Source organism: Malaya genurostris, chromosome 2 (genome assembly GCF_030247185.1).
Source record: "Malaya genurostris strain Urasoe2022 chromosome 2, Malgen_1.1, whole genome shotgun sequence".
Classification (NCBI taxonomy): domain Eukaryota; kingdom Metazoa; phylum Arthropoda; class Insecta; order Diptera; family Culicidae; genus Malaya; species Malaya genurostris.
The window spans coordinates 39571377-39590158 of record NC_080571.1 but is presented as its reverse complement, the minus strand read 5'-3'; the positions used below and the strand labels follow the sequence as shown (position 1 = coordinate 39590158).

General features: G+C 36.4%; 2 protein-coding genes across 2 annotated transcripts in view; both read right to left on the bottom strand.

Moving 5' to 3' along the window:
• The window catches only part of LOC131430720 (sex-regulated protein janus-A-like), a 428138-nt gene that overhangs the window by 334351 nt on the left and 75005 nt on the right, over positions 1 to 18782 (bottom strand). The gene's annotated exons all lie outside the window — the stretch shown is intronic.
• Positions 6390 to 9291, bottom strand: LOC131430722 (eukaryotic translation initiation factor 1A, X-chromosomal). The gene is made up of 2 exons (XM_058595913.1): positions 8948 to 9291; positions 6390 to 7327 (listed from the first exon to the last, which is right to left on the bottom strand). The coding sequence occupies exons 1-2, from the start codon at positions 9149 to 9151 to the stop codon at positions 7085 to 7087; spliced, it is 447 nt and encodes a 148-aa protein (XP_058451896.1). The 5' UTR covers positions 9152 to 9291; the 3' UTR covers positions 6390 to 7084.

Sequence of the window (18782 nt, the reverse complement as noted above, 5' to 3'; positions counted from 1 at the left end):
AGACAAAGTTTAAACGAAGTTGGATATGAAGTTGACTTTGATGAGTTTGTCAACGAATTCATATATCTTGGAGCCCTGGAAACATGCGATAACGAAGATATCGAGGTAAAAAGACGTATTGCAAATAGGATTTTAGCTTGCAGACTCACACGAAACATTTCGATTCGATCGTATAGGGTGTCATTTAACTATTCTGCTCTGTTCTTTGCTTTCTTTGTATGGCTTGTACTAAGATCAACTCAGAACCCTTGCAGGTTGGACCTCAAACATACGGCAACTAGCTTGTAAAACCAGCATCCTATGCATTGAAGTGCCAACCAGAACCGACATTTTCAGGTGACATTATTTACCATATTCACACACATATATGCACTCAGACACTCCGAACCTCGTTTCAGAAGCTGATCTTCACAGTGATTGCAATATATTTCCATTTGAAAAAGGCAAAAATGGCGGTTTAAAAAAAACAAAAATCTATTTGCTGTACTAAATTTAAACCAATCAAATGCAAATAAATATTTTAGTTGTTTTGCATTCGAGGGCTTTTCCGTGGATGCGATTATGGTGACATAAACGTCGTTTTCGCTTGAGAAAACTGAAAATGACCCAGGGTAGTTTCATCACACAAACACTTTTCACGAAACTGTGTTGATTTCGCACTTAGCAACGGGGGTTTGAGTAAAACTGATTTAAAAACCAGGTTCGAAACTGACTCGATTTTCAGTTCAACAACGTTGAAACTAGGTTCGAAACTGACATTAAACAAACGGTTTGACAGCAGTTAGAGTGGGAAATAGGTTAGGTTTAGCATCAAGCGAAAACTACATAAGTGAAATGCGCGCGCGTTATTTTGCTAAAACTAAAAACACTTAGCCTTTTGCTATTGAATTTATATCAAGTAAGTTTAATTTTTGTTTATTTATTCTTGTGCAAACTGATGCAAAATTCCTCAAAGAATCTGAATATGCAAATAAAAAAAAATAATTTGAATAGAAAGAGCAGAATTTTTTTTTAAATTTTCAGAAAAAATTTTTCGCTATTTTATTCATTTCTTGCGCGCTGCTTTTCGTATCACTTGAGTGAGTAAACCACACGGCGGGTACGGTACCAGCAAAGCATTACATGTAAAACAGTGAAACGAATTGAATTTTCATTGAAATGATAACGAATTGAACACAATAAGTTTTTTATTGTAAATCCCTGTTAATAGTTGTAGGAAAATTGACATTTGTAGTACTTGTAATGTTCAGTTCTGTTCAGCTATAGCATCTAAAATGCATAATTGTACAATTGAATGAATTTTGCCTCCAACCGGCTAGTTCGGAAATCTATCGGAATTCGGAAGAAAACGAATTGACTATTCAGTCCACATCTTCTCACTCAATTCCGATAGATTCTTTTTTTCCCTAAATGTCCTTGATATTTGGCTAATGTTATGAATGTGTTAGTGTAAAAGTTAGGCGACTTACGCCATTTCATTACACCTCAGCTACCCGCTTGTTAGAAATTCTGTCAACCGTCAGAACAGCCTTCTGACTGCATTCCGGCTGCTGTCAAACTTGTCCAGGCGAAATTGCGTCATTATCTCGCCGTACGTGCCTGGTTATTTTTCTCTCTTACTTCTTTTTTCTTTTTCTTTTTTTATTCGACTTCATTTGATATTCGTCAATCTCGCACGTACATACAAAAACGAATCTTGAGACGAGGTAAATAAGATTGTAATATGGGTATGTTTGATAGTGTGAAAGCAATTAACATTTTCCATAAATAGTTTATATGAAGGGCAATAACTTATCGCCTTTCATATGTACTTTTTATTGAAAAAATAAGACCAAGACGCTAAAAATGTAGAACCGATTCAAAACGGTTGTGCCAATCTTGTATGGAAAGAATCCGACAGAAACAGAACCGATAATAACCGCTAGGCGAAATTCTCTGCCGGAAACGGTTATTGCATTGTTGCCAGACTGAACGGGCTGGCAGACATAGCCAGTCGTCTGGGGGGAAATCTGCCCACCGCGTACAAGTGGGTAGAGGAATGAATGATGCTGACTGAGGTAGGCCTTTTTTGTTAATTTCCAGCGAATTTCAACAGTGTATGTTGGAATTCTAAGAGTTATTTACTAATTCTGTATATCCGAAAAAAGATTTAAATGTATATATTCAGTGATATCAGTTTTATTAATAAACTGAAAATCAGCACGAAAACGTGAAAAATCAGGAAAGGATTGAAAGAGAACGAATTGACAATTCAGTCCGCATCTTCTCACTCAATTCCGAACCAACGGCTTATCTCGTCACCGGTCCATCGTGACTTGTGTGAATGATGAAATTAGATCCTCGTGCATTTTTCGTTAAATTGGATGGTTTTGGCGATTAAGACAAATCTGCGGCCAATATTCTCGTCCTATTTAATATTGTCAGGAGTGCAAAATTCGGAAATCATCTAAAATTGCGAAAAGGAAATTTGATTATCAGAACAACTAACTGGAGCGACGAGTCGTTGAAAAGGGAATCTAATTATCCCGCGTTTTTAAACAAATGTAAGATGTTTCTTCGATCGTCAGAACATCTCATATGAATATCTATATTTAACTGTACTACTTTTTTCGAGATTCATATCAGGAGTAGGGAAGACCGGGGCTAGTTGGCCGATTGACAGGATAGCTTTTCTGAAAAGTCTATTATGCGCAGTAGCGACATCTATAATGATTTTGGTGGAGCATTAGGTCACCCACGTACCGACGTAATTTTAGGTGATTCTGTGTTGTCATTTGTGCAGGCCCAAGTAGCACATGAAACTTGTTCATAAAAAAATAAAAACACAACAGATGCTGCATAATGGTCGCATGACAAACACGACGAAACAAGTCGTATTATGATGGTGACAATGGAGTCAAAATAATGATACGAATTGACATCTCATCATACTAAGTTACAATAAGTTCCAACGTAACATTTCGGTAATCTAACTCTTACAACGTGCTCGCATTGACTGGTCACCGTAACAAAATGCGACGACAATGAAAAAGTGACACACTACAAGACAAAATTAAGTAATGATTTCATATCGCTTACCGTATTCGTTGTGATGCAACAAAGAAATACAATTACAGTGTCGGCTGAAAGCTTCCGTACATTATCCCGGACAATAATATTAAATCAATAAGTAAAATGAGTTGAACATTCCTTCAATTAAAAAAAATTGGCTAAAGTCGACTCTGCGCTTATACGCAATTTTTTTGCCGGTACATGTGCGAAGCAAACTTGTTTCGTTTTGAGAAGTACATTCGCACTACCAGAGAGAATAGTTCTACACTTTGTCACGGTAGTGTATGCATGGAAACACTTATGCCATGACCAGGGAACGAAATCTGTATGAAATGTTCAAAACGACGTATGTAACAATGAAAGATTCTCTTTGTTTACTGTCTCTTTCGATTATTGTGAAATATTCCTGCTTTTTTCGGTAATTTCTCCAGGGCAGATTAAAAGATGATAGTTTTAGTTATTATTATCGGTAAATGATTGGAGAGAAGGATTGCTAAGAGTTCCGTAATAATCAAAAGAGAAAGTAAACAAAGAGAATCTCTCAATGTTACATACGTCGTTGTGAACATTTTATACAGAAATATTCATTGAATTTGAGAAAAAAAGTGCAATTTTTAATTATTGCGATTGGTCAACTGTTTTAACTTTGGTATATGAAAAACTAATATTAATCACAAAACAGTTCTAACTGAACACATTTCGACTTTTTAGCTGTAAATTTCATATGACGGGAATAAAAATATGAATATTATTTTGTATGCCGATGTTCTGAAACCCAAAGTATCGAAGGCGCGCACGTTTTCAATAAGTACAATGATCAACTTCACCATAAATATCGAATAGTACTTAGATTTTGAGTAGATATAGTGAGTTTGAAGAATATTGAATTCTATATTTTAGCTCTCATTATCGGATGCCAATTTTTGGTCGTAAATGTTGAATGGGAAAAACACCAACAAATGGTAACTTGACACAAACTTATATTTTCTGTTTCATTGTGACTGATGTGCGCGCTGAATCAAATCAAATATTCTTAACTGAGAAATTGTTTGGCAACCATTGGTAAGTCGCACAAGTTTCGCCTCTTACGCTTTTCAGGTTACATAGCAGTTATAATGCATGTTGCAAAGTCTTCAACTTGTTCCATGAATTTGTGTCACATAAGTTACTGTCATTGAAGTGTAATAACGTGTGCTACTTGGGGTAGCACGTTTATTCTTTTTTCGGCACTGGTGAGTAAATTTCTGTTTTTGTAAAGTAATACGTATAACATGGATCAATTTTTATTTGATTTCCAACAACGTGGTACCATTGGAAAGGGTATTCAAAACTTTACAAAATTCCATATTGGTGTTCAGTATAACCTTACTTTTATTTTTGTTAATCGTGATTGTTCTCGAAAATATTCATTGGGGCAGGTTGGCCGAGTTTTGTGCGGGGTTGGTTGGTCGAGTTGTAATTTTGGCTTAGAGTAAAGTGCACTTGAATATTCGTGAAATGTTATCCTTTTTTTGGACGGATTTGGATTGTATGTTTTATTGATGATCACAAGGAAAATTATGCATGAGAAATAAGTAATAGAAATTAATTTAAATCATTTACAAATAGAAATAAGAGATTAGAATCATTAAAAGTTGGAAATCGTCGATAGAAATGATGATTCCAATATTTTATGAATCAAACGACATCAAAACTTTCAGCATTTAGAGTTCCTGACAGGATTACTCGCAGATTGACCCAACCTCGAACAAACCAAGGCTGATTTGGAGGAGTGTCAAGGTCGTGAATCCCGAATTAATCCAAAATTTTAACAATTTTCTAATAAAAGCAGCAGAGGTGTAAACAATGAAACCAAGTGTTAGTGCGAACGCTGGTGGATGAAAAGGTAGAAGGGAAACTGAAAAAGTTCACTAATGCTGCCAAAACTAATTTCACAATAGTTAAAAAGGCTCAAAAACCGAGAAGGAGAGTGTTTTCACGTACTTATAATAAAACTTATAATAACTCTGGAGTTAGTTGGCCGATTTTTTTTCTCCTCATTTTATTGTTAATAACTATTTTCCTGATTTTTTGTACATGTACTCAAAAGGTGTATCTTCATGACAGAGCAAAGCGTTTATCAAAATGTCTAACCAGAAAGAGTACAGAAATTCCGAAAGCGAAACTCGCCCAACTAGCCCCGGTTTTCCTTACTCGTAAGTTTTAAAATAGACAATTTATTCATGAATACATGAAGATCACAGTTTTCCGCATGCGATCGAACTAATTTCGGGAAAACTTTTCCCAGTCCAAAGAAGATAGGTCTCCAAAACATGCATTTTGAACATACTAACCGCTTCTTCAGGCATCGAAAAACGTTGACCACGAAATTTATTTTCGGTGTGTTGGAATCAGAAGAATGTATTGGGGTCTAAATCAGGCCTATAAGAAAGATGATCCATAAATCCAATATTTAAAACGTTCAAAAAGTCATTTGACGGAAGCGATTTATGAATGATTTTTCTATATTTTTCCAAAAACCTCTGGCAAACGGCGAGAGCTGTAATATATGAAGGCACAAAAACTTTTTCGAAATTTTGAAACTCAATATGAATAGTACCTTTAGACTCGAATTATCAAGTGTTCTGCGTACGCATACTATTGAAATATAAGTTACCATCTCGTTCCGTTTCAGCATACTTTTGGGATAGTGCAATGAAGCTAACTCCACCCAAAATAGATTTTCATTGTGCTGCCAAAGACGTTTTTGTAGGCATTCAGTAGACAAATTTGATTTCGATTTCTCCAAGTGCAAATTGCCTACCGAATAAGCCGCCTCTTTGAACTTATCTTTTCCGATGTACAACTGACAAGAGACAATACAAGAGCGGGCACTGTGTGCTTAAAAATCATATTATATTATTAAACAAAGAAAAAAAAACGACACTCAAGTCAGTACATGAGCTAGCACATGAGCCAGCTCACGAGCTAGCTCCCCATTCCAGCTCATGAGTCAGCAGATGAACCAGCATCGCGAGTTGGTTCTTCGAAGCATACGACTCCCGATCTAGTAGCAACACAGCACACGAGCGTGTGCTTCAGACTTCGTATGCGTGTTTTTGAAAAGGTACAGCACAAGGACTGTATGAGAGCTGGCTCATGTGCTGGTCCATCGTTGCTTTGAACTTCTAGTTCATTTATTTTGAACCATCAAAATTATTTTGCACAGCAGAACGACAGTTTCGTTACCACTCAGGAAAAATCAGAGAATAGGATTAATTATAACCTCATCCAAGAACGAAGAATATTTGAACGTCAAAAACTTCAAGGAAGAGATCGGTTTGGAGAAAGACAAAGAATTGTTCCTTTCTTCTTTCTGTTTATTTATGAACTATTTCATAATTGCGCATGATGTGCCAACCTATTGCCAACCATTCCTATTGAAACGATGGCTAATCGCGTGCAAGTTACAATTGGTTAATAATTTCATCTGTTATAGACAATTTATCTCGTCGGTTCGTGAGATTGAATATCGTTTTCTTTTACAGCTCCGGCTAACAGGAAATATTTGTTTATTTTGATGACTATTCCAAACTAAGTTTCTTGTATTTTCTCTTGGAAAAATAATATTATACTCTAAGAAAACTGTTGATGCAAGTTTTCTGTAGTTTACTAGAAAGTGATTATAAATATGATCTATCAAAAAAAACGGAAAGCTTAAAATATAGCTCCTATACACCACATTTCTCGCATTAGAATCTTCCCATCCACTGGAAACGTCGAAGATAATTCGTTTATGTTTTGAAACAAAATATAGGGTAAAACAATACATGTATATTTTTTCGGTTTTGATTTCTGATTTCCAATTTTAAGGTAGATGCGCTCTCTGGCATCAGACCTAGCTGTTGATGTTGTTAGCTGTACTGAACTTGGTTGTGTTGTCAAATGGTTACTGAACAAACCAGAAACTATCGCAAAAAATTTAACTGCTCTTGCTGCTACAGAGAATGTTTGTTGCTCCGGTAATGCTGCTACTAACAAGTTTGCTGGCCGATCATATGGCATCCACCGCATCAACTTCCTCCTCGGAGCTGTACTCATCGCCGAACTCGATATCATCATCCAGGTCGTTGTCGACGAACGTGACTGTGTCGTTGATGCGGACCGACTCCGGAAACTCGCCGTAGGTCTTCAGATTTCGTGCCTCGTCCGGGGTGTACTTGAGAATGACGTCCGCCTTCGAGTCCTGGTAGTCGCGCAGACCAATCAGAATGATGTCGCCCTGGTTGATCCAAACCTGAATTGTTCGAGATGGGTAGAATAAATGCACAATTAATTGATTTTAGTATTGTTGTTGCTAATGAATGAAACGTGACTGCACTTGGCATTAGTCGCTTGTTTAAATAATGGAATCTGTAACATCCATTTTGTTAACCTTGGTGAATAAACAGAAACCGAAGCTAACCGACCCTAGCCTTTAATGTGTGTACAAAAATTAGCAGTTTGAAAAGTTACACTAAGGTAATCCATTTGGAATGGTGACCTTGAGTAGGGTAATGAAGTGGCATTGCATTCCTTTTGTGGAATTTGACCGTTCTGTTTCAACAGATTTTGCAGAAGATTCTTAACCTTCAGAATCATTGCATGGCTAGTACGACGATCCTACTGACACTAAGAATCCTTCTAGGTTGGGTCTCGAACATACAATTAACTTGTAAGACCAGCGCCCTATGCATTGAACCGTAAATCCGGCCTTGAGTAGGGTAACGAAGCTATTTTGGCTACTCTATTTTGGTCCGACGCTTATATTTTTTGTTGTAATCAAAATGAAGTTGGGTAGTCAATGCCTGGGTTTGAGCCAATTTGTTTTGATTCCACGTAACCACCAGGTAATTACGATAATAAAGACTTCATAAAACGAGTAAAAATTATTATTCGAAAATCTTTGACATGAGCGAAAGTTTTTCGCGTCCGACGCACACGCCTACTGCGATCATAATCATTGCATTGGAGATGAATGCAGTGAAAACAAATAACGTGATGATAGGTAAGACCAAACGCAGAGGATTTACCTAAGAAAAATTTATCTTCCTCGGTCTTTGGTCGTGAAATCCGACGAAGCATTATTAGCAAATCTGAAGAATTGTTCAAAACCACAAATGAAGACGAATATTAAAATAAAGTCCTAAGTGCAAATGACAGTTTCTCCTTGCTTACTTACTCTTTCGATTATTGCAGTACTGTTGGAAAAACTTCTGTCCAACTCTGCATAGAACAATGACATGCCCTCAACTTTGAATCTACTAAAAGCTGTGATTTGCTTTAAGCAGATTCATTGTTTACTAATGTGAGACAATACTGAGGATTAGAATCCTAGCTATGAACTAGGTTAAAAATCTAAACTAATTTGAAGTCAAAACTTATACAGTTGCAACCCCAGCTGTTGTCAAATCGACCTACATTTGAATGCAATTGGGGATGGGTTTAGTTTGAAGCGAAAACGCAATAAATAAAATATAAGAAAGAAAATCCCCCATGATTCAAAAGAAATCGATAATGTAAACTCAAAACATACCGAAAGGAACGAGACCATATTCAAGACAACATTGCCGTGGCAAGTTGAAATTCACATAACGCAGAGTCTCAGATCGATTTCTGATTGTTTGTTTTTGCGTTTTTTCGAAACCCAAAGATTATAACCCATAGATTGTGACGTCATTCTACTAATAAACACGAGGATGAGAATGCATCATACTGAGATATAGCGCTACACTTGCTCTGTCAGCAAATCACTGAGAAAGTTTTTTTTTGCTTCCTGTACCTACTGAACTACCCACTTAGTTCAAGGTTCAAGACGCAAAATTTCTTTGTTTCGTATTCTGGCGAATTTTCACTAGTGCACAGAGCTATACGGTACCTTTTTCCTCAGTTTGCCTCTGATGTGACAAAGTCGTTTTACGCCATCGAAGCACATCGCCTCTAATCTACCATTGCCAAGCATTTTTGTGACCTGTGCGTATTCCTGCTCGTCCTCCTTGAAGATCAGTTCGCGTTTTTCCGACTCGTTTTCATTTTTACCACGACGACGATTCTTTCCTCCCTTTCCTTTATTCTTCGGCATTGCTGATGCTGTGGCCTTGACGCACTATTCGGAAGTATAGCAAAGGAATTTCCCGATGAAAAATTGCAGTCACCTGCAAACACACAAATGGCGAACAAACTTGCACACGCGAAAAGAGAGCTGGAAGCAGTTCTTCGCTAGAACTGACATTCAAAGCGGATCGAAAAAGTTTAGCTGTTCGTTACTGTCAGAGACGCGAATGGCAACTAGAGAAATGCGTTCAATGTTTGACCTAAGGTGAATGCAGTAAAGATGGGAAATTCTACACTGATTTCATCGATTCCCAGTTAATTTTGTCAAGCTGCATCATTTTTAACTGTAATAAAACTCTAGGAAACTTGGAAATATTTTTTTAATAATTTTTGTTCACATTCTGCAATTTCACACGATATCGATATAATATTTATTTATGTGTACCACAAGTACCCATTTCCCGCATAGCGTTTTGGATACCTGGGCAGCCAAGCCACCAGACGGCTACCAAAATTGATTCAGTGACGGTTGTCAAATCCAATTTGACAAAACAAAGTCGCCTGTATCTAATGTCGTTTTCGTTTTTAAATTGCACTACACTGGTGTAGCGAAAGCTGCACTGAAACCGTTCGTTTTTACCAATTGCACTACACCAGTGCTACACTTTTTCTGCACCGATACCACTGGTGTAGCACTCATCAAAAGTTTGGTGTAGCTCTGTGCAATGGAATCGTTTATTGTAGTCAATGGTTACTGTTTATGTTTTCGTCATTTTTGTTCGTTTATTCATGCCTCAGTGTAGCACTGCACCGGTGTAGTGCAAATTAAAAACGAAAACGCCATAAGTTAGCCCAGCGTTTTCATCTTCTCACCTTCGCTAAAAATGTCAAAGATTTCAATGTGGAAAAATCCTGGTGGATACGGTTGTATCGTTTGAGTTGTATATCTAGCAGCGGTGAGGGAGTCGGTCACCAGAATGTCTACCAGCCATATTTTTCCAGCTGGCAGCGTTTAGTCAGCCATCTGGAAACCATGCGTATGCGGGATTTCGACTTCAATTCGAGCTGTCAAAAGTTGTGTTTCTTGTTTCAGCATTTCACTCATTTTCTCTAACAGGAGTTTGAAAAGTTTATCACATTTAGCGAATCTGTGAAGTACACACTTAAAACCATTTCTTGAGCTCGGCATAATAAAATGCCGAAACTGATCAGCAACACGTAAATTTGCTGATTGCTCAGTAATCAATACGCATGTTTCTGAACTTCGTTAAATGCATTCACTGATATTTCGGTAAAATGCTTCACTTTGCCGAAATTTGGCATAATTGCTTGCTGAATTTATCAGTAAACAACAGATATACCGACATCAGCAGAGACGTTTGCCGAGATTTCGGAATATGCGCTAGCTGTTGCCGAGATTCAGCACGACAGCTGTCATTTATTGCCGCGTTACATTTTTGCTTCGCATTTCGCGATTATTTTCTGATGAAATTCTCGAGTGAAAAAATGGATAATCTTCGAGGAAGCGTGGAACCACTTGCAAGTAAAAATAGTGAATAAATATAGTGACATGTTACGCTTTATAAAAAGCGACTTTATCAGAGTACTCGCGATTATAAGGGAAAAACACCCAACACGGGTCTCAAAGCGTCCTCGAGGCAAAACTTTGGGGGATATGCGAACAAATAACCCAATGCATGGAATAATTCAATAGATCAAAGTAAGTTTATTTTTTGAACAATACCGTATATGCATCATTAAATATTGAACATTTTTGTAAGCCAAAAATCAATATATATTTATATATATATATATATATATATATATATATATATATATATATATATATATATATATATATATATATATATATATATATATATATATATATATAGATATATATATATATATATATATATATATATATATATATATATATATATATATATATATAGATATATATATATATATATATATATATATATATATATATATATATATATATATATATATATATATATATATATATACATATATATAAATTTATTTTTATTTTCATATTTCCAGCTCGACTCAAGGTGGCCGCATCCGGAAACGCCGCCTTTGTTATGCTACATGTTTTCAGGTAGAGGCTGGCAACAAATTTGTAAGCCTCCTTTAAGTGTTAATAAAATGAATTTTTGATCCTGAATGGTGTGTTTATAATGTTGAGAAATTACAAACAAAATTAATTGACTAGATTTTTAATTACTGATGATTCGGTAATTTATTTTTTCATTTTATTGGATTGCCGAATATTCAGTGAACGTTTCACTGAGCAAACAGTAAATCTTATGCTGACGATTTCGGCAATATTTGACGTTTTTAAAATTTGAGGGTGCCGAGACGCTCAGTAATTTTAGTTTTGCCGAGATGATTGCTGATTACTCGGCTGTGCGAATCTCGGCATTTTTTTGCCGAGACTCAGCTAAAAAATTTAAGTGTGTACACTGAAGAGCTGGATGTACGATATTACATTTCTCACTGTACGTGAAATACGCGGGCAATTTTATTCATACATTTTAGGAGCATTTATGCACCCATTTCTCACCAGACGGCGCTTTTGATGTCACGGGCTGCTAATTTACATTAGTGTTACACTGGGGAGTCTAGATGTATTTCATTCATGTTTAAAGGCGAAGGGGACGACAGAACCTGACTTTTCCCAATAAAACACAAAAATTCACTAGAATCTAATCAAATTTCATTTATCCTTAAAAATATATCTAACCGTTCAAAAGCATATCTTACCGTTGAAAAGAACGTCGAAGAACGTGTGATCTGTTCTAATTTTTTATTTATGACTTTCAACGAGTTGTCAACATTACGAAACAAATCAGGAAAAAGAAGTGATGCTTAAAACATAGAGAATTGTACCGACGACACGACCTGCCACTCGTCTATCAAAACTGTATCGCAAATTTAAGTACCCCTCAGTAACTCGTAATGTCAAAACTAGAGTGCCTATAACCAGAGTGACGACATCTCATCCGTAATTTTGGCAACAATTCTAAACATTCCATTAGCTTTACATTGAATTGACAGGTCGTTTGCTCGTTTGGAACTGGGAGCTGTCATTCCAAACGAACAGCTGTCGCTAGAGTGACTATAATCAGAGTGGCGACAGTTGTTCGTTTGGAATGACAGCTCCCAGTTCCAAACGAGCAAACGACCTGTCAATTCAATGTAAAGCTAATGGAATGTTTTGAATTGTTGCCAAACTTACGGATGAGATGTCGTCACTCTGGTTATAGGCACTCTAGCTGTCGCCACTCTGATTATAGTCACTCTAGTCAAAACGAAATCACTAATAAAAATGTTGAAACTGGCAACACAAGTTGATAAATTATTGATTTTTTATAACAGCTACCATGGTTACTATTTATTGAAGGCATGTAGAATGTAAATAAATGTGGAGTGATTTGATTAATGTTACATGGAATTATCCGAAATATTTCCGCTCGTCCAAAGTTGGTTTTTTACCTGTGGGCGCCAGCAAGCATTCTTGGAATTGGTAGCGTATTCTCGTTACAGTTGAAAACTGGAAAATACTTCCAGCGACAATCATTATTATCACGTGCGACGTGGGATATAAGATGTCGCAAGTACCGCGCTTTGTTCGTGTAGTGATGCACTAGTAGCGACGTTATGGATTGACCAATGAACGTGATAAAAACGATTATCGCTGCTTGCGCTTTCCAGATCTCAACTGCAGTGACAATAGTTATTGTACTGTTGCAGAGATATCCCAGCACTTGGTCGGGTCAAAGATCATGTAGAAAACGGTACTATTCTGAATAGTATTCAATGAATAGTATGGCCAGATTAATAGTGATACATTTAATCTGAACATGAGTGTAAATTTTGGTATAAATTTACCTTGTAACTAACGAGTGAATATACATTCCCACTTTCATATTTATTAGTAGTTTTACAAAAACTGTGAATATTTTTGGCAAGATGATACTAGTAGAAAACTAATTATTTTATGTTAAGTACTGAAACGAAAGAATACATTTTATTATGTGTTTAAAGGGTAATTAACAGTGTTAGGAAAATGGCCATTGTTGCACAATGCTAAAGCTACGCTTTGCTCGTCCAATTTCTCTTTGCAATTTTTCAGATGCAATTTCTTTCTTTCGACCTGATCGATAATTTATGCATTGAATCGGTTTCGCTTCGTCGTTGTGCAGCCTTTAGAATGACAAACAAAATAATGAAATGTAGTGATGATTTTTCGTTGTACCTGTGACCTTAGAATATTTCATTTTGTGAGGGAGATCCAGCTTTCAGCTTAGTAAGTGAACTTTTCGGTACCTCAGGACCGGTCAGCAATAGTACTTTTTCAACGTCGAAAAATCAGTTGTTGTAAAAATCCGCAAATTGTACTGATCGATTGATTTCTAATCCTGAAAGCTATTTTTTCCCAAGAACAAGTTACTGGTGCGACTGTTGTAGCATTCGTGCAATAAACTCGTGGTCGGTTGATATACATCTCTCGCCAAGATTCGAATGGAGAACCTTCCAGATTCGCCACGTTGTTTCTACCGATTAAAAATTAGTTGTACTTTTTATTCAACTTTAGTCCAATCAGACTTAACATACCTGATACAAAGCCTTTCCCATATTCCGTGATCTCTTTTGCAGACTATTTGTTTATTTAGTCTGGGGTCCCTTGGTAACTAGCTCATTGCAACTTAAACAGTGTTGCACGATAAATTTATTTTCACCGTTATCAAAGGGTCGCTAAATTTTTGGTAACTGGTGGTAAATCGTCAACGGACAAATTTAATGGTAATTTTTCTTCGGAGTGTCTGGTCGTGTCGTCGATTGTACCAAATAAGGTAATTAAAATTTCTGGAAAATTTGGTATGAATAAGCTTGGGTTATGATTATATTCTATTACGTTTGAAATGTTGAGAAATTCGAAACATCTATTCTCTTTTAAAATTCTTGAAATGGATTTTAAAATACAGCAGTTACAGTTGGATAACAAATTAAACTATTTACGCACATAATGCTGAGAGTAAATTATATTGGTTTCGCATTTTTCCTGAGAGATCATTTGAGAAAAGTGCCCTATATTACTTTATGACATAAATGTTATTTTTTACGAACAATTTAGACAATGACATGACATCACTTCTCCGATATCTTCATCACAAAATTGTGAACAAAATCTCGACATGCTACAATCCAGGAATTGATGGTGGGCATGATACCGGTTTAATTTTCTAGTTCATTAGAAATCTGGAGTAAGTTCTTCAGATGAGCTGTGCAATTATAGTCGCCGAACAATGCATTGCATCGAAGTCCTTGTCGGAATATTGCTCTCTAATCATCTGAAATAAACCAAATTGGATCAAGTAAACTGTACTGTACTGTAAGCAAACTGTGAATATCCAGGTCAGTCGTGATTCTTCTAGTAGCTTCATTGATACAAACAAATATTTTTATCGACAACGTATAAATCCATGGTTATATTTCTAACCCGAAAAACTCAGCAAAAGACGATCGATCCAAAAACATCCGTTACTATATGCAGTAACGATGAACAAGCGGCTGCAAGAAAATGTACCTCCGAAAAAGACAATTCATCCCTTTGGTTTTAAAGTGAAGTTTTTAACTGTCCCCCTCGATGAAAGGTATGGTATGTATAAATATGGCAATAAATTTTTCAAATGGTTTTATAATTTGTTTTATTTTTGAACATTTTCGGATTGTCATATTTATTTCTAAATCTTTTGAAAATCGGTAGTTTTGTATCCATTATCGATTCGTTCCCTCATATAAAACTGGGTAATAAACAACCCATTTTTGACACATATTCGTATTATCCATATTTGAGAAAATGTTATCTACCCATTTGTGGTGAATAGGACTATACATAATAAATAAATAATAACTGAACACTTGAAATATTAAAATATTTTATAAATGTTTTGCCGGTTTATGTTGATGAAACTGGTAACACTGATAATCAAACGGAGCGTAATCATGGAAACCGATAAACAACCCAAGTAACCATATGCATTATATCACTGCACATTTACAACTCTATTTTTACATTGTGTATAATTACAGTCCTACATACTTTAACGCGACGCGGTAGAGATGATTTGGGTAAAATCCAGAGATGCCAGGAAAAAATTTCAAATATCTTCAGACAGGGTTGCAAATGTCTTTATTTCTCTATAAAGTATGATCTAAAACTATGATATGTTAAACTGACTGCTCGTCAAACAAAAAAAATGGTCGCGGCAATTTCAAAAGTCTGTAAATTTTGACGAAAGCCTGCGAATGTAATTTCCAAGGCAACTATGCTTATTTCAAGCTTTGTTAGTCTGGAAAAGAGGGTTCTAAGAATAACGAGTTTAATAAATAATCAAATTATATAACGGATATGAAATCATTTAGCTACATTTATTTAAATTCAAACATAGCTTCTTTCAATTGAGTATTTTTCGCATATAGTATATAGTAGCAAGCTAACCTTTCGTCGTTACTATTATGTCCGAAACAATAGGTATCTTGAAAGAACTTTTCGGGTGTTTCGGTAGTTGTTAAATAAAACATGTTGTTTGCTTGAAGTCCAATCGAAGAAGAGACCGGCTCTTTCTCAGACCATACTTTTATCTTTTATTTTCAGGTAGTCATTGTCGTAAACACACTAATTGAATGTTACATAATATCTAGATAAATAGTAAAGCGCAGTTACACTGAAAGAATTTAATATTCTGAACGCTGATACAACAGCTCTTCCCCCTTAAGGAGATATTACAAAATTCACAATCTGAATACATTTAACCATTATAATCATTGAACTAAGAATTCACAATTACAATTATATATCTGTACCATCTAATGAATTGTTTCCATTTTGATTCTTGCTTCGGTGAGTACACCTTCCTATTTGTTTCCGTTATGGCTGTCCCAATGAACTCCGAAACATCGTTAGCGTTTTGTACAGTCACAGACAGTTGCTGTGTCAAAGGTGAAAGCATCCACCCTCCGTTCACACGGCCCCACATATTAGGTAATCTATTAGTTGTTCGAAGAACCATCACCACACTCCTTTCCTTAAGAGTTGGTGAATATCTCTTCACTTTTATGTCACCAATCTTTGTGACAATCGTTGAACGAAGCCTTGAAAACCTCTAAAAGATCCAACCAAGCAAACAATATTCAATTGGAATTGTCCTTAGCCAGTTAGCTGCAATGCTTTGTCATATTCCGAAATGGCTCGGCAATACTCATCAAAAGAAATCCACTGTCTACACTAACAAAAAGACGCTACTGAACAAAATGGCGTTCTACATACAAAAAATCGTCACTTCGGCTTTGTCACTGAATGTTGAGTAATTCCTTTCCTCTGTCGAACAACTATTGAACACTCACCAATTTCCTGATCGGAACTTTTTCCGCTACCAATGAAAAGAAAAATTAAACTAGTGTTTCTGACGTCGCAATAAAAGTGATCGTAGCAATGAAACACTTCCAATTCGAACAATAATTCGTACACTTATTAACTTTCTGGCTGGAACCTTTTCCGTTACCAATAAAAAAAATTCACAGCCACTGCCGTTGAAAACGAAAACTCATGCCACTATATCCTCTTCTGACACACAGAGTATGGCCGTTTCATAAATATTCCTCACACGTCGAAAATCTTTACTCGCAGCTTACAACCATACACGCGCAATAAAAAACACTTTTTCTCGTCGCCACTTATTATGTCCGAAACAATAGGTATCTTGAAAGAACTTTTCGGGTGTTTCGGTAGTTGTTAAATAAAACATGTTGTTTGCTTGAAGTCCAATCGAAGAAGAGACCGGCTCTTTCTCAGACCATACTTTTATCTTTTATTTTCAGGTAGTCATTGTCGTAAACACACTAATTGAATGTTACATAATATCTAGATAAATAGTAACCCACTTAGAAAAAAACGTTCAACGGTGGTCCTTCATTGGTCCAATACGTTGTATCATTGGTCCAATGAAAGTCCAATCAATCGTTCAACGGGAGGCCAACACGGGTCCTTCGTTTGCCGATTTTGAAGCAGACCGTTGAACCGAATGCCATTTTTTTCGTTCAACAAACCCGGCAGACAGAGGTCCATTGTTGAGCCATTTTTAACATGAGGAGTTGGAGCCCCGTTGGACTAGTTTTACTGCAGAATTTCTGAAGTTTTCTCCACTCATTTGTTTAAACTAACAATACATACCTGCACAATACTTCTACTTCACGTAGAATAACAACAAATTTTCTTTCTATGTAAAGGTAAAACTTAATTTTCACACTATTTTTGCAAGAGAAAAAACAACAACAAACCGTTCCAGCAAATTGAACGAATATTTCGTGCAATATATCGTTCAACAAGCGATCAAAAATCAACAAAATTGAACGGCCTGCTGAGAGGGAAAGCGCAGTTACACTGAAAGAATTTAATATTCTGAACGCTGATACAACAGTTACTTCGGTCTATTGTACGTGTACTAATGCCCCGTTTACACTTCTGCTGGCTGCCAGCATGCTGGTGTCAGTGTACTGCCCTCTGAGGAAAAAAACGTTCAACGGTGGTCCTTCGTTGGTCTAATACTTTGGATCATTGGACCACAGTTGAACGTTTTTTCCTAAGAGGGCAGTACACTGACACCAGCATGCTGGCAGCCAGCAGAAGTGTAAACGGGGCATAACATAGATTGTTTGGATTGCGCCCACGCAGAAATCACCTCTGTCAAGTTGCGGGCGTTTACCCGAATCACCCAAAGCTAGGGGCCATCTCTCAGTCAAGTGCGAACGAGCGGCAGCGAGGTCGGACAGCAGGTCATCGAAAACGATGAGGCGTACGGACCTTTCAAAATCGTAGTAAATTAGAACAAATTCTATTAAGCAGCATGTTGATCTGTTATGCCAAATGATCATTATGGCAAACGGTATTATACCAATAATATTCTAGCGACTAATGCATTCGGATGTATGGTTTTCTGGACTTGGTACATTCTGGGAATTTGTGCTGGCTTTTCTTACTTTCTAGAGTTTGTATTTCTGGAGATTAGTACTTTCTGGGCAATGAGTTTCTGGGGAAAAAGCTTAGATTTTTTATGCTCTGGAGAATGGTTTAACATTATAAATGTTATAGAATATCACAGAGTCATTAACATTATAAATGATTTTTTGCAATGTGAAATCAAAGTACAAAGTCAATATGCAAAATGTCGAATAAGAAGAAAATATCATAGTTATTCGTAGCGCAATAAGGTGGAGGCTCTGAAAAGAACCGAATAGTTAGGTAAATTCGATGCTTCATAAGATTGATGTCGTTTCCCTCGCATGTACAACGTACATCCCTCCTGTATTTGAAACTGAATGCTTGATTCTGTGACTGGAACTGAATTTTGAACCTGGAACTGTAACTAATTCAGAAACTGAATTCTTGATACTGGAACTGGATTCTTTACTTTTAACCTTTTATACCCGGTAGATAATGCTGATATCAAATATATTTTACTACCTCAAAACCATCGTCGCCGGTACGAGAAAGACAAACGCCCGGTTTTTCCTCTTTGATACGATAGATTTCAGAAAACTTTCATTTTGTATTATTTGTGGTTAGGTCA